The sequence below is a fragment of the Leuresthes tenuis genome, unplaced genomic scaffold (genome assembly GCF_036924035.1).
Source record: "Leuresthes tenuis unplaced genomic scaffold, fLeuTen1.0.hap1 SCAF_1, whole genome shotgun sequence".
Taxonomy (NCBI): domain Eukaryota; kingdom Metazoa; phylum Chordata; class Actinopteri; order Atheriniformes; family Atherinopsidae; genus Leuresthes; species Leuresthes tenuis.
In genome coordinates, this window is record NW_027325355.1 from 9,338,384 (window position 1) to 9,355,398 (window position 17,015).

Here is a 17,015-nt window from a genome sequence, read left to right on the forward strand (position 1 = left end):
CCCTCATATTCTCAAAAACTCCTCTTTTCCTTCATTTTTCCCCTTCCCCCTTCTTCCCCCTTTTCCCCCTTCTTCCCCCCCTCATACAGACTATTGTTCCCCAGCTTTAGCGGACGCCTGATCTCGTCCGATCTTGGAAGCTAAGCAGGGTCGGACCTGGATAGTACTTGGATGGGAGACCGCCTGGGAATACGAGGTGCTGTAAGTTTTTTACACCTGCAGGAGGCGCTGCTGCTCACTCAACACAGACAGCTTCTTGACATACATCACATTGGGAAGGAATCAGTCAAATAAATTCACTTTTCAATCTTTGTCAAACACTGGAAATGAGCGCACACATAAACCTCATTTAGGTCACTCATTCATATCATCTTCCAGCACTGCTCAGCTCACAGTGACTTCATCTGTCTCAATTCTTCTGGATACCAAACACACACAAATATTATTGTCTCACGTTAGTCTGCAGACTGTTAACAGATCTTCCTGCAGTCTGCAGATTCATCCCATTTCCTTCCTTCCTAAGAATCCCTGCTGATATCCAAGGTGCTGATCCCAGATCTGCTCAGATGTCCCAGGTTCTCCTCTTCTTTTATCCTCACACACTGAACTGTCTCCTCATCTATGTGTAAACAACCAGAACCCACTGATGTGGGCTCAGAAATAAAGTTTCCAATGTTTTCCAAACACAAATGAATACATTTCAGAAATGTATTGAGGCCAGATAGAAAAAGTGCACGTGCAGCCACTTTAAACTGTCAAATAGGCAATTTAACGGCAGTTATATTTATGTTTCTCCACTAGATGCAGCTATGATTTTATGGCCATAGAGGAAGTCCGTATGACACGTTTGTTTTAAGTGTTTTGATGTTTATATTTATTGTTTAGCAATGTTTAAAGGATATAGTTAATAACATTTGGTGTTAGGTAAAAGTTAAAAGTTAAAACTTGATAAGTTTAGTTTAAGGTGACCGTGATGTCACTTCCGGTTTTAAAAAGCGGTCCGGTAAACTGGTATCATTGATATGGATCCAATTAAGAAAGCAATCAACGAAGACCATAAGCGGTTTTAAGTTTACCGGTTTGTCCACTTGCAGGCCGAAGTGGTATGTAAGTTTATGTTTGTAAATAATATATTTTCTTTTAGTTGAGACTTGTGTAATGTAATATTTGTACATCATTTGTGTTTTATCAGTTCTACGGTGTACTTGTGGTGAAAGCCGACGATGAAGACCACAGTAAAAATCAGTGAAAAGAAAACAAGTCTCGTATCTGTGAACAAGCCGGCATATGTTTTTTTCCAAAGACCACGTCCAGCATTTGATTGAAATTGACCTCTCTGTCCCCTGTATTTCCACACTGCTGGTGTGTCAGTGAGAACACTGAAACGCAGAATGCGACAGTGGGGCCTCTCAAAAAGGGAAGGCTACAGTAAAATGACAGATGATGAACTTGACAGCTTGGTCTCTGCCATCAAGCAAGACTCCCAGAATTTGGGTTGGTGCTTTTTACAGAAAGTTTTTATTTGCATTATATCATGCACTTGTCCATAGCATTATAAAAAGATTTGTGTCATAATAGTAACATTTGAAATGACAGGGCTTTCCACAGGCACCGGCTGCCGGCCATATAGCCTCCACAACTAAGTCTAGCTGAGGGCCGGCTACTTTAATGACTGCTATTTTTATAGCCTAAAGGCTATCAATATTATTTTTTCAATTTTCTAGTCTGTGCCTTAGTGGAGAGTCCTGGACATTATCTTAACAACGGTCATCATAGCATGTATACCTGAGAAAAAGTTAAATGCCTAAATTGTTTGTTCACATGATTATCATCATATCAATACTACAGAGAATGACAAGCCTCGGATGTGTTGTGAGAAGGACCTACAATGTCGCAGCTCCTCTGTCACTCGTACATAAAGATACCAACCACAAGTTGATCAGGTAAGCTGACAGCAAAGGACATCACATGGACATTATATATTTATATATTGATTTAAAAAATGGTCTATGGCATACATTCTGCAGATTTCTGGAATCTGGTGTAATGGACCACGATGTAGCTGCATTAAACAATTGATACATTTTTATTTCACAGATATGGTGTAGTAATGTTTGGAATACATGTCTCTTTAAGAAAGGTCAGTGTCCCCATGGAGATTATAGTGTGTGATATAATATTCAACTTAATTTTGTTAAAGCTATACTTTTCTTTCTGGCATTTTTACACTTTTCTTTTGTAATCTTAAAATGCTCCTAATAAGCTTATGGCACACTAAAATGTAAAAGCAAGCCACCAGGTGTTGAAACTACACACGAACTACAACGCAGGCCGTGCTAACATTAGCCTGGTAGATCACAAGTTGTTTATATTCGGACACGGCAAGCACAAGAATAGCCTTGATGGACGTGGTAAGTGGACCGCTGATAACTTGACAACATTCTCCGCTCCGACATCCGGGGGAGATGGAACGCACCATCACTTTCTCACCTCACACGTCAGGGAGGAGGGGAGCGTCACAGGTCAGGCAGGGGGAAGAGGGTGAGACTTTGGAGGGAGGGGGAGTTGTTCATGTTTAAATTTTTACTAAGTGCTGTGCTACATGCCAGAAAGGTAAGTATAGCTTTAAGTCTAACATCACACATGGAACAATATTTCATTCATTTATTATTCTTATAGTATTGTAGTTAATGTTTAATGTGTTTTTTATGTGGGGTTTATGTTTTCCAAATGCTCACAAAGATCATGTACCGACAAGCTGCCAATAACAACAAGGCATCAACAGCCCAAGATTTCTTCCTTCAGGCTGTAGAGACGCATGGTTTTCCATCCAGGTAACATGCTATGTTTTGTTTTGAGGTTGCTGTTTTTATGTTTACATTGTTATATTTTTACAAGATGTTAAAAGAAATGTAAAGTCAACAATATTGTTGACTTTACATTTCCACTGACATAATCACAATATTATATGTATGTCTTTACAGTGATCTGCTGTTCAAGGGTGTTTCAGTCTTATAATATAAGCATTTTTATTTTTATTAATAAATTCCTTTCCAACTAGTGTCTCCTCCAGGATTAGCAGATGATGAAACCTGTTGTGAATTTACAACAAAAATATAGAACAAATTTCTACAACACATTCCTGTACAACTTGGACCTGTACATTGGATCTCTTTTTATCATAGTAGTATTGGAGACTAGTGTGTACATATATATAACTATTTATCATGTCTATCTATTCTTTGCTGCTCAGGTCCCTGATCGTAGTCAGGCCATCCTCCCATGATTAGATAGAGAGGACAGCTGATTTTCCTTTGCCTGCCTTTTGTGTTGAAGGACTGAGTCACACAGTTTTGTCAACCACATATTTAATTTTTTTGGACTTTTTTGAAAGAGTATCCATACCAAGGAGTAAAATTGTACAATCCTCTTTTTCCTAAATCAGTACCAACTTGTGCGCACCGCATGGAGTTGACGCTCAGATCCCGGCAGGCAGAAATTGCTGCTCCTTGATTGGATGATCGTTTGGCCCATGGGTGGGCACCGGGTTAATTGTGCAGGCTTTTGAGTAGTTCTTCTTGTCGCTGATTGTTACCATGGGATTGTTTTTCCTGTTTCCTTCTCCTTTGGCTTCTGTGTCCAAATTCCAAATGGAGAGCATGGAAAAATATATGCATTGCAAATGAATATGCAAGAAGAAACCAAATAGATTCAATTAGTGACACACAGAGGTGAGAAGGCAAATAGCACAGACCCTCTCAGCTGAATGTTTCACTTTTTCCAATATTAACCAATTTAAGCCCTCTCTTTGGAATTGGTCAATCACACACTCTGGTGTGACTTGACAACTGACTAACCTCATCCACTCATCTTCTTTCCAGAACACAACCATGACAGCACACCTGAAGGTTCCACCGAGGTTTAAACTCGGATCACTGGATTCAAAGTCCAGAGTGCTGACCTTTACACCATGGAACCCCTTCCACGGGCAAACTATGCTCTTAGTCATGCAAATGCTTGACAATATAAAGGTTTAAAGCAAAGTGGGTTTTTTTTTTGGCCACCCTTCCTGAGTCTGGTTCTGCAAGAGGTTTCTTCCTGTTAAATGGGAATCGTTCCTTTCCACAGTCGCCTCAGGCACGCTCAGGATATATATATAAATAATATGCCAAATTTGGTGGCATATTTACACATCTGTTTCATTCTTGGTTCAATTACTAATCTGTTTGTCACAGTCTGATGATATAAATGATGCTTGTTTGAATTAAGGTAATATATATCTTTCCAGCATAATTGACAAGCACAGTCAGAGAAGTCAAACACACCAAAGAGAGGAGAGGCAGTGAACCAGTGGGTGAAAGACTTCCTCGCTGAGTATGCAGAGAGCTTCCCACAAGTCTCCATTGTCCTTGAGGCAAACATCGACAGGTGCATCTATGGTCAGAAAGTCTTCGAGGACAGCAGCTTTCAGGAGATGTGGGAGCTCTACAGTCAGCATGGAAGATTAAAGAAAAAGCCAGAGCAGTTCACTGACAGCGAGAAAGACAGAGCACAGAAGGCCTACAGCTCAGTGAGGAGGTGGTTGAACACACCGGTGACCCACATCACAAGTGTGACGATGAAGAGGTTCAGAAAGTATATTTATGAGAAGGAGAAAGTAAGTGTTCAGAAAGAGAAAGTTTAGAATTACACAGAAAATAACAAATACTCAAATAGGTGGTATTTCATCAACTAAGTGTTGAGTGTTTAGTGTTGTAAGTATGCTTGTTTGTGTTTGGTAAGTGAAACGTGGTATATCATACATTCTGATTGTTACACTGCCTTATTGTCCAGCAACTGCAGGAAAGCACCTCTAAGTATAGTCCTTCATTATGGCCCGGTGATGAAGCTGAGATGGTAGCTGCATGTGAGGCTGTGGAATGTAAGTAAGACACATCAGTCAATTTATATGAAGTAGTTTTATGTAAATAAGTCATAATATAAGATAAAAAATGTATACATTTTTAGACTCTACCCAGTCCCAGGAGTCTAAGACTGAAGATTCTGGTTCCAGAGACAAGGTAAAGCTGCCAGACTCCAGTGTTTCCCAAAGGCTTTTTCACCCCTCTTCACTGCCCAAGCTGCCAGAGTCCACTGCACCACCCAAGCAGGCTGAGTCCACGGCACCACCCAAGCTGCCAGACTCCAGTGTTTTCCAAAGGCTTTTTCACCCCTCTTCACTGCCCAAGCTGCCAGAGTCCACCGCACCACCCAAGCTGCCAGAGTCCACCGCACCACCCAAGCTGCCAGAGTCCACAGCACCACCCAAGCTGCCTGAGTCCACCGCACCACCCAAGCAGCCTGAGTCCACCGCACCACCCAAGCTGCCAGAGTCCACCGCACCACCCAAGCTGCCACACAAGAAGCGCATATCCAGGATCCCGCCCAATCAGCCGGAATCTGCTGCACAGCCAACTGAAGCCCCGTCCGCATTCCAAGGCCAGGATTATCCACTGAAACCCCCTCTAAGTGACTCACCTGTAAGTAACATTTACAGTGAATGCAAACATAAGTGTGAGACGCTTCTTTAAACTGTGCTCCATGTGTATCATTTCATGTTACAAATAATAAAAACAACTTTGCTTTGTACGTGTTGTGCGTGTTACAGGTGGAGTTAGAGGGCTGGGTACGTCTTTGGGAAAACCCAAATGGCATTCCAGCAGCTGACATCTCATGGCTAAAGGAGGACACAGAGAGAGGTCTCTTCCCTGCCGTTCAAATCTACAAGGACATCACTGGTGTGCTCAAGAGGCGAAGGGTGATGAAGTCAGACCGCATGTGGTTTTCCCCTCCAGAACCTCCAGGCTTCGTCGGAGGTGCTCTGCCTGTACCACACCTGTTTTTCCACAGCCGTGTCTTTGTGTGGCGCCCTGTAGGAGTCTGGAGATGTTCCCTGAAGTGTCCTCGTGGCGATGAGTGTGTTGGAAAGGGTCGTAATGTGTACCTGTACAAGTCTGGCTACCACCACCGGGTATAACTCAATTCAGCTGTGTTAGAGTAAAAGCATCATGGTTGAATAATGATTACATTGTATCTAAACATGTAAAAGGAAAAGTTCCTTGAAAATCATCTGGATTTTATTATATATTGTTATATGTTATTATCATTATTATATACACACGTGGACAAAATTGTTGGTACCCCTCAGTTAAAGAAGGAAAAACCCACAATTCTCACTGAAAGCATTACTTTTGAATTGTTGATTAACATAATTATAAAAAAAAAAAAAAACTAATGAAATAGGGCTGGACAAAAATTATGGTACCCATAACTTAATATTTTGTTGCACAACCTTTTGAGGCAATCACTGCAATTAAACGATTTCTGTATTTGTCAATGAGCGTTCTGCAGCTGTCAACAGGTATTTTGGCCCACTCCTCATGAGCAAACTGCTCCAGTTGTCTCAGGTTTGATGGGTGTCTTCTCCAAATGGCATGTTTCAGCTCCTTCCACAGATGTTCAATGGGATTCAGATCTGGGCTCATGGAAGGCCACTTTAGAATAGTCCAACGCTTTTCTCTCAGCCATTCTTGGGTGTTTTTGGCTGTGTGTTTTGGATCGTTGTCCTGTTGGAAGACCCATGACCTGCGACTGAGACCAAGCTTTCTGACACTAGGCAGCACATTTCTCTCCAGAATGCCTTGATAGTCGTCAGATTTCATTTTACCTTGCACACATTCAAGACACCCTGTAGCAGATGCAGCAAAGCAGCCCCAAAACATTGCTGAGCCTCCTCCATGTTTCACCGTAGGGACAGTGTTCTTTTCTTCGTATGCTTGGTTTTTGAGTCATAGAGTTGATGTGCCTTACCAAAAAGCTCCAGTTTGGTCTCATCTGTCCAAAGGACATTCTCCCAGAAGCTTTGTGGCTTGTCAACATGCATTTTTGCAAATTCCAGTCTTGCTTTTTTATGATTTTTTTCAGCAGTGGTGTCCTCCTTGGTCGTCTCCCATGAAGTCCGCTTTGGCTCAAACAACGACGAATGGTGCGATCTGACACTGATGTACCTTGGCCTTGGAGTTCACCTTTAATTTCTTTGGAGGTTGTCCTGGGCTCTTTGGATACAATTCGAACGATCTGTCTCTTCAATCTGTCATCAATTTTCCTCTTGCGGCCACGTCCAGGGAGGTTGGCTACTGTCCCGTGGGTCTTGAACTTCTGAATAATATGAGCCACTGTTGTCACAGGAACCTGCACCTTTAAGATGTTTGTCTATAATTTTTTTTTTCAGATGTCCTGGGACAATTCTCTCCTCCGCTTTCTGTTGTCCATGTTCAGTGTGGTACACACCTTTTCACCAAACAGCAGAGTGACTACTTGTCTCCCTTTAAATAGGCAGACTGACTGATTATGAGTTTGGAAACACCTGTGATGTCAGTTAAAGGACACACCTGAGTTAATCATGTCACTCTGGTCAAATAGTTTTCAATCTTTTATAGAGGTACCATCATTTTTGTCCAGCCCTATTTCATTAGTTTTTTTTTTAATAATTATGTTAATCAACATTTCAAAAGTAATGGCTGATTTTGATTATTTAATTTTCAATGAATGTTTATTTATTGTTACTTTTGTAGGTTTCAAGTGCTTTCAGTGAGAATTGTGGGTTTTTCCTTCTTTAACTGAGGGGTACCAACAATTTTGTTCGCTGATCTGTACTCCAGGTACGTCACATTTGTGACGTATCCAACTGGTACACGATGCTGACGGAGGTCCTGTGCTGTGGGCCTTGCACAAAGTCAGCCAGGGGTGGAGAAGGTGGCACATTAGGTCGGTGGCTTGCATGGGATCCTGTTATTATAACACAACTGAGCGAGGCACATCAAGCTGTGTTCCCTGCCTGAGTTCACTCAGCATCGTGTGTGCACGTGTCAGTCTTTAAAGAACCAACCTAAAGTTACCAATTTTTCCTCCACTAACAGGCGTGGTGTGGACAAGAATGTTGTGCGTCTTCTGAGGGACCGAACCGAAGGGAACACTATGGTCCAGGTGTGGCGTCAGATACAGGAAAACCACACGGAGAAGCACCTTCAGTGCAAAGACCTGTACACCACACTCCTTATGAGCTTAGTGAAACCTGGAGGAATTGTTTCTGCAGTAGGTCACACATTTCAGGCTCCGCCTCCTCTAAGAGATCTCTGGTCTGCACGGCTCCTGCGCCACGCCTTCCTGCTGGCAGAGGCCGACAACGTGCAGGACGACAGGAGCCAGATCCTCTCCACTTTTGGCACTGTGCTAAAGATGGATTCCACCAAGAAAGTATGTAAATCAAAACGCAATCATAGATTGTGGCATACAGAACATATTTCCTATTATAAACATATTGTCATGCACTGTTAAATTATAGAAGAACAAGCAACTAAGTTGGGATCCAAACTCCAAATGTTTTTAAGGTAGTGAAGAAGCTGTCTGGTGAGGGTCACGGCTCAGGTTCACCAGCATTGGAAATGAGTACTCCCAGATAGTGACTTTTGTGCTGACCTGTGAGGAGTCCACAGAGAAGCTGGGACCTATGTGCCGTGGAGTAATGGAGAGGTTTCGGCTGGCCAACCAACCTGTCCCCAGCATCCTGAATGTGGACCGTGGGTGTTGCCGTGCACAGGGCCCAACAGCTGTGGAGACTTTGTTCCAGTCTTGGGTGGACAGTGGAATGGTTGTGCGTCTGCACATCTTTCACTGGATTCACCGTTTCGATGCAGCCGTCCGCACAGAGTCTCACTCCAAGTACTCAGTGTTCAAGTCTGCTCTTGCTGGGGCGGTGCTGGCGTACAGCCGAGCAGACATGGAGCTCCTCATCAAGGCTGTCAGAGCCAAGGACCCGACAGCTCTGAAGGCTGTGACAGATGAGGACATCATCCGCCTTTTTATTTCCAGGGAGCAGCTGAAACATGACGTGCGACGGGTCACACAAGGGGCGCAGGAAACGTTTAGGCTCATCAACCTGGCCATTGAGGAACTGAAAGGTCCCGCTGGGCTGGATGAGAGTGGAGTCAGCCTCTTCAAGACACCTGGTATAAAGACCTGACACTCAAAGTTACAACATTAATACTAGTTGTGTGGCATAAAAAAAGTCTACACAACAATCGGTTTGTGTGTCTGTACGTCATTTGTATTTGCAGCGGCCGTTGATGAGATGTGGGCGGCGCAGCGGCGACACCTGGAGTGCATCCAGGATCCTCCAGACATCTACATGTATAGGGTGGCGCGTACAGCGACCATCAACAAAGTGGATGTGCCCTACTACAAATGTCTGCGTGGCAACAACAGCCTGGAAGGATTCCACAAAACTTTGCCCAACATGCTCCCAGGTACACAGGTGTAGTGTGGATATTTATAAAATGTCACACGTGTCACTGTGAGTCATCTCATGTGTTTTATTGTGATGTTCAGGTCCCCACTGCGCAGCCCGGCCCTATCAGGTCTATCTGATAAGTGGCATTGCACGGTGGAATTCTGACCGCCGCTCTGATGCAGTGTTTGGGGGAAAAGGACGGCACCACAGAATCTATTCTGCACCGCTTATCGACCGCCTCAACACCCGCTGTCAGCAGCTGTTCGGAGAGACTGTGGAGGAAAACTTCAGGCTCCCGCTGATGTCCCCTCTAATGAGCTGCTCAGGTTGGGATACCTGTTTAGTCAGAGTACAGGAGAATCGGGCCCTTTTTCTCTCGCAGACATCGTGAACGATGGGCCGGATCCAGAGGAGGAGGTGCTTCAGCCTGGGCAGCATGATCCAGATGAGCCAGATGAGGCTTACGAGAGTGAGGTGGAGACCTGTGACAATGCACTGAGTGCTGAGCTGCCCCACATCCGGCTCTCCAGCAATGAAATTGCTAGTGCTCACCTTCCAGTCTTTGTGAGTAGCTGTTTGTTTGTTGATGTGGATGTACATTTTATTCCAGGAGTTAAAGCCGTTCAACTGCTACGTATGAGCCAGTGTTAGACGAGTTTTCAAATGTTGCCACTTTGCCAGGAGTTAAATTAGACATTAAAACAACAGTGAAAACAGTAGCAAAGTATTTAAAGCTTGTGTAGAAGAAGGAAACAATCACTGAGGAAAAAGCTTAACAAGTCAACGTGGTCGTGCGCAAAGTCAACATAACGTTACAAAATCTAAAAAACTTGCAGTCACAAGAGACAGAAGCAGATGAAAAGCAAATAAGACTAGATAAATCACACCTGCAACAGGCATAACATTTGTGTGTCACTGTTTGCACAGGAGGATGTCTGCAGTCCAACTCCTCTTCCTGGCTTTCAGCAGCTGGAAAAGTTCTGCTCTCTTCTTTTGGACATTGGCCTGACAGAGGACAAGCTGTCACTCACCACCGAGCAGAGGAACAATATCCTGGAAGCCTGGAATGCCGTGGAGGAGCACGACAAGCAGCCTCAGCAGTTCAATCAAGTGTACAGGACGCACTGGGGCAACACTCTGTACTGCCGCACTAAAAGAGACGACCTTGTTGATGCTGCTGTGATACAGAAAGTAAAGATGGCCAAACGCTAAGCACCAGCACAACAAAACATAAGTGCTCAGCACAACAGGCTAATGTACACACTGGTGAAACTTTTGTGGCTGCATTGTCCTCATGGGTCACGCACCAGTCCGGAGAAGACGACCATCCTGGAGGCATACGAGCGGGTCCAGCACCGGATTTTAGTGGATGACCCTGTTCTCTGCAAAGCTGGCATTCCCCTACCTAAAATAAACGTCAAGACCGTGCGGGACTTCATCCGAGGTAGATGGTAAGGAATCAGGAGTTAGAGGGGTTAAAGAACAAGTTTAACTCAGTGGCCTCCTTCCATTCCCTGGCCACTCTTTTTTTCATGGCCACCGATGAAAAAACTCCACACCTCCCTCATGTTGTTTTGTTGGAGTTTGCTCTCCAACTTTCTCCAACTAAGCGCATGTAAAACAATATTACATCATTTTGCACATGTAAACAGATCAGAATCGGCTTCAGAAATATTTAACTACTTTTAACCAGCCTTCAACCATCCTTAAATATATCAATTGTTCTGTAAAAAGCATAAACGGCATTGAAAAAAAAGATCACTCTCACAAATATGCTTTAAATCAAATTAATTATACTTTATTGATTGTTGGTAGCAAACAGTACAGTAGCAAGTGAATAAATGACATCGATTGTGTTTCATGTGGCAAGGCAAGTTTATTTGTAGAGCACAATTTGTACACAAGGCAATTTAAAGTGCTTTACAGCTACATAAAATCACAAGAATGCAAATAAAATAATTCCATAAAACAAAAAATAATCATTAATCAATTGAATGAAAAGTGACGAGAGTCATATACACAGCTAAATAGAACTGTTTTCAGCCTGGATTTAAACACAGTTAGAGTTGAGACCTGTCTCACATCTTCTGGAAGACTGTTCCAGATATTAGGAGCATAAAACTAAAACGCAGTCTCACCTTGTTTAGTCCTGACTCTGGGCACCAGCAGGAGTTTGTTCATATGGCTCTAACATGTCAGAGATGTACTTTGGCACTAGACCATGAAGAGACTTGTACACAAGCAGAGCTGTTTTAAAGTCTATTCTCTGAGCGACAGGAAGCCAGTGCAGAGACCTGAGCACCAGACTAATGTGGTTGTGTTTCCTGGCTCTAGTTAGGACTCGAGCAGCAGCGTTCTGGATGTACTGCAGCTGTCTTACAGCCTGTTTAGGGCCCAGTGAGCAGGCTGTTACAGTAGTCCAACCTGCTGGAGACAAATACATGGATTAGTCTTTCTAAGTCTGGTTTAGACACTATTCCTTTGATTCTGGCCATGTTTTTTAGATGGTAAAAAGCTGCTGATGTTATTGATTTAATGTGGCTGTTAAAGTTCAGGTCTGAGTTCAATATTACCCCTATATTTCTAACCTGATTATAAGGTTTTAGAGAGAGAGTCTCAAGTTGACCGATAACACTGTCTCTTTGTTTCTGTGGGCCACAGACAATGATCCGGTTTTGTCTGGAGAAAATTGTTTTGCATCCACACACTGATCTGTTCGATGCAGTGACACAATGTATCTACAGGCCCGTGTTCTTCTGCCGTCAGTGACACGTAGGTCTGAGTGTCATCTGCATAGTTGTGGTAGGACATATTATAGCTGCGTATTAGCTGGCCTGATGGGAGCATGTACAGATTGAACAATAGGCGTTACAGGATCGACCACTGTGCTCATACAATCATAATTATGATACTGTCATATTCCCAGGTAGCTTAAAAAGGTATCATATCAAATACCTTATTCAAAGCTGTGGAATGTAAGTTTCTGGAAGGACAGACAGTCAATATTTGCATGATTTTTTATGAAACTCTTTAGAAAACTAATTCATTATAGAGAATTCATTGAAGTGCTATCATATTTGTTATAGTGTGAGACTCAAAATACCCATTTTCTGTTAAACAATCAATAAATAAGGTACAATTACACATAATATTGATCATAGACAATCTGCCAATTACATTCATCAATAATTGCACTACGAACCAGCTCACCCCCTCACAGAGACCATAACTTGCCAGTGGTGCAACAGCTGGTTCAAATCCTGCCTGCTATCTTCAGGATAACTTTACAATGAATGGAACAAAAAGATTTCAATACTGAAGTGGAATGAATTAATAATGGTGCCACAAACTATCCATCCTTCCATTTGCTTTACATGGTTTCAGGGGGACTGGAGCCTATCTGTCACAGAAACTCATCAACATTTGAATCCAATAACAAGTCTGAAACTAAATGAAAAACGGCAGACCCAAATGAACGTTGACATGATATAGGCTGTGTCAAATTCAAAAGCAGTCCCTGTTTCTCTTTTTGGAACTTCTTCTTTCTCAGGACAAAAATAAATGTATGAGGATCAAAGCCAACAATGACCTGGGACATCTCAGCAGATCCAGGATCAGCAACATGGAGACTGAGAGCCAAGAACAAACAGAAGTCAACATAACAAACTGTTTAACAATGACAATGACGTAGAAGATATACAAAAAAATGCATGTGTATATATGACTCTACTGTGAATTTACACCTTCTTTTCTATTATAAACAAGAGAGATATGTTAAAAAAAATCATGAAGTTATATTATGACAAAAAGGAAGTACCACGTGTGAGATGCTGCAGGGTCAAGAGACACTGTGTGCTGAGAGTCCTCCTATCTATCTTATTTAAACTTCTGTCTAATCCTTGTTTGACTGAATGTCGCATAACCTTGTGTGGCCAGTGATCTCATAGGATGGATGGATGGATGGATGACTTCATTAATCCCTTTGGGAGGTTGCCTCTGGGAAATTGAAATCTCCATCTCACTCAGGCTCAGCACTGTTATATACAGAAATGTACAGAATAAACAAAGTGGAAACTAAATAGCGATAGCATCATTGTTTGTTTTTTTTAACTCAGACAAATCTGTGTCAGCTTCTTGATATGTCATGCAGACTCCTTGCTGTGAGAATAAATGTTTGGTATTGTCTCCAGCGACTCTGAGCCTCATTTTGAGAGAATTTTCTTGACACCAACACAACAGACATTTGACATAGTATCACAGCTTGAAGTTGAGCCTCGTGCCCTTTTAGTGTTGGAACAGCCTTAACTTTCAGCTTTAGTCATGACAATCAAACAGCTGTCTGGAAAGTACAGGGAACAACTCCAAACCTTTTTCAGACTGCGTTAAAAATTTCTAAGTCTTTGGGAAAGATTAGCACAAAGATTAGAACCAAACACACATTTTTTAAAAATATCTCTGTAGCAAGAACATGAAACTCATGAGAAATGTTGACATCTAACCTTTAATAAAATGCAGAACAATGAAATACAAACAAGTGTAAAGCTAGACTTTACATCAAACTGAAATGATATCTCGCTTCTAAAGATGTTGTATGTTTACAAACATACCCACAGCTGGTGCACAGCTACTTTGTGAATTGTAACTTTAAACAAAACATATATGTTCAGTGTAATAGAATAAAATATGTATCTACTTTCAAAAAGATTGCATTTTCAATTCAATTTTATTCATATAGCGCCAAATTAAAACAATGTCATCTCAAGGCACTGATATTGTTCCGTCTATCAACTCACAACTGATGCCATATTTATCTTGAACGGTGGGAGATCCGCCCATAGTTCCCAACTATCCCAACAAATTATAAAGCACTTTTAATGATTCTTCAAACATGTGCTACCCACAGAACATTCAGAACAAAAGTCCTGACAAGAGAAGGTGGTAATCCACAAAGAAAATTTTTAATCTGAACAAGGGAAATTCTTCTGATTTGTAGTTCCTGTTGCTGCTCCCAGGTGAATGTTTTCTTATCTGCCGTAAAATATATTGTTGATTTAAACCAATAATTTATCCGCAGTGTGAGTACGTTGGTGAGTCTTTAGGTGAGACAATTGAGTGAAAGCTGCCCCACACTGACCACAGCTGTAAGGTTTCTCTACTGTGTGAATACGTTGGTGTTTCTTAAGATTAGATGATTCAGTGAATGCTGCTCCACACTGACCACAGTTGTAAGGCTTCTCTCCTGTGTGAATACATTGGTGTGTCTTTAGACTGGATAATCGAACAAAACCTGCTCCACACTGACCACAGCTGTAAGGTTTCTCTCCTGTGTGAATACGTTGGTGTATCTTAAGATAGGAAGATGTTGTGAATGCTGCTCCACACTGACTACAGCTGTAAGATTTCTGTCCTGTGTGAATACGTTGGTGTATCTTAAGATTGGAAGATGTAGTGAAAGCTGCTCCACACTGACCACAGCTATATGGTTTCTCTCCTGTGTGAATACGTTGGTGTATCTTAAGAGAGGAAGATGTTGTGAATGCTGCTCCACACTGACTACAGCTGTAAGGTTTCTCTCCTGTGTGAATACGTTGGTGTTTCTTAAGATTGGTAGATGTAGTGAAAGCTGCTCCACACTGACCACAGCTGTAAGGTTTCTCTCCTGTGTGACTACGTTGGTGTTTCTTAAGATTGGAAGATGTAGTGAATGCTGCGCCACACTGACCACAGTTGTAAGGTTTCTCTCCTGTGTGAATACGTTGGTGAGTCTTAAAATCGGATGATGTAGTGAAAGCTGCCCCACACTGACCACAGTTGTAAGGTTTCTCTCCTGTGTGAATACGTTGGTGAGTCTTTAGAGTGGATAATCGAGCAAAACCTGCTCCACACTGACCACAGCTGTATGGTTTCTCTCCTGTGTGAATACGTTGGTGTATCTTAAGATAGGAAGATGTTGTGAATGCTGCTCCACACTGACTACAGCTGTATGGTTTCTCTCCTGTGTGAATACGTTGGTGTGTCTTAAGCTCGAAATATGTAGCGAAAGCTGCTCCACACTGACTACAGCTGTATGGTTTCTCTCCTGTGTGAATACGTTGGTGTGCCTTTAGACCAGATAATTGAGTGAAAGCTGCTCCACACTGACCACAGCTGTATGGTTTCTCTCCTGTGTGAATACGTTGGTGTTTCTTAAAATGGGAAGATGTAGTGAAAGCTGCCCCACACTGACCACAGCTATATGGTTTCTTTCCATTGTGAAGCCTCTGATGATACCTCAGATGTGATGATCTTTTGAAAACTTTCCCAGAGTGTTTACAAGAGTTACATCTGGAGCCCTCTTGGGCTATATGTTTCTGCAATGACAGAGAGGAAGAAGGATTAGATCCTTTTGAAGTTCACACAAAAGATTTCTCTAAGCTAACCAACATATTCTAACTGGACGTGTATAGACCGAGCCACAGGTCTCAATATCTCAGATCAAACGTGTTGAGATGCTGAGAGTGTGTTTAGAAGTGCCCTCAGTTGTCAACACTGTGCTCTGATGTCTTCTACACACGTTCAGGTTTTTAAGCAGTAAACTCTTGCTTTTTGCTCTTTCACTAATTATTTTTTGTCATGATGAAATTCTGAAAAGGAACTTGTGCTACAATATTTCTAAATGATAGAATGAAGCACAGTCTTGTCCAAGTTGTTCAGTTAAACACCATGTAGAGGTTGGACTGAAAAAGGTTGATGATCACTGGTTTAAATTAATAAAAGTAACAGTGGTGGTAATACATGACATTCATTACACTAACCCTTTGTTCCAGCTTACAACCCAGAGGTCTGCAGCCATTGAGCTCAACAGCTATCAGGGAAACAGTTTTAACTCAACCTTTGTTTCTCTCTAAAACTCTTTACCCTGAGGTAGAGAGATCTACAAACCTGTCATCTAACCATTAAAGACCCAGAAGTATTACCACCACCAGGTTTAATTCATGTAATCCAGAGACTTTAAACACAAACAATGAATATAAGCTCCTGAACCTCTCAAATCTGAAGACTGAGAGCCAGAAAATGTCCCACCACAACAATCTGGCCACTGAGTTTCTTCCAGCAGATCATTCAGCCTGCAGCATAGTTTCAGTCTAAGCAAAATCTGTATCAGAGAGGGTAGATGAAACCAGGAAATACTTTGCTGACACTTTTTCCACATTTGAAGTAAAAGCAGAACAAGCGGACGATACACAGAGCCTCGACACTCGTCCTCGTGTCTTTAATGTCCTCCACACTGACCTGTAGCCCGGTGGAACCAGAGGACGAACCAGCTCTGTTCTTAGTGGAGGTGTTTGGATCCTGGTTCTGCCGCTCCATTCTGGTCCTGGTCCTCCGACTGATGGACTCGGTCTGCAACTGTCAGTACATACAATTGAGAGTGAACAGTTAACAGTGTTCCCTCATAACCCTGTCTTGTCTGACCATTTTTTAATAACTTTTGAATTTACATTACTTGACTACACGGTTTCTGAGAAGAATTCTACATATAGAAGGTGTCTGTCAGAGAATGCTGTAACCAGATTTAAAGAGTTGATTTCATCATCCTTTTCTTCACTGCCATGTGCTGATATGACAGAGGACGGCTACCTAAATTTTACTCCAGTAGAACTTGACTCTCTTGTTGACAGCACTATAGCTTCAATGCGTACAACAC

The 17,015-nt window shown here is 42.3% G+C and overlaps 2 protein-coding genes and 1 non-coding gene across 3 annotated transcripts in view; all 3 read right to left on the reverse strand.

Annotated features, from left to right (window-relative positions):
• The window catches only part of LOC140291438 (uncharacterized), an 873,052-nt gene that overhangs the window by 773,426 nt on the left and 82,611 nt on the right, over positions 1-17,015 (reverse strand). The gene's annotated exons all lie outside the window — the stretch shown is intronic.
• LOC140295136 (uncharacterized) overlaps positions 1-17,015 on the reverse strand; it is a 180,559-nt gene that overhangs the window by 149,303 nt on the left and 14,241 nt on the right. Inside the window, exon 3 of the mRNA XM_072379637.1 lies at positions 14,616-15,678. Coding sequence (XP_072235738.1) covers positions 14,616-15,678 — 1,063 coding nt within the window. The remainder of the gene's footprint in view (positions 1-14,615; positions 15,679-17,015) is intronic.
• Positions 3,907-3,978, reverse strand: trnaq-uug (transfer RNA glutamine (anticodon UUG)). Its single transcript has one exon. It is a non-coding gene; the product is annotated as a tRNA-Gln (tRNA).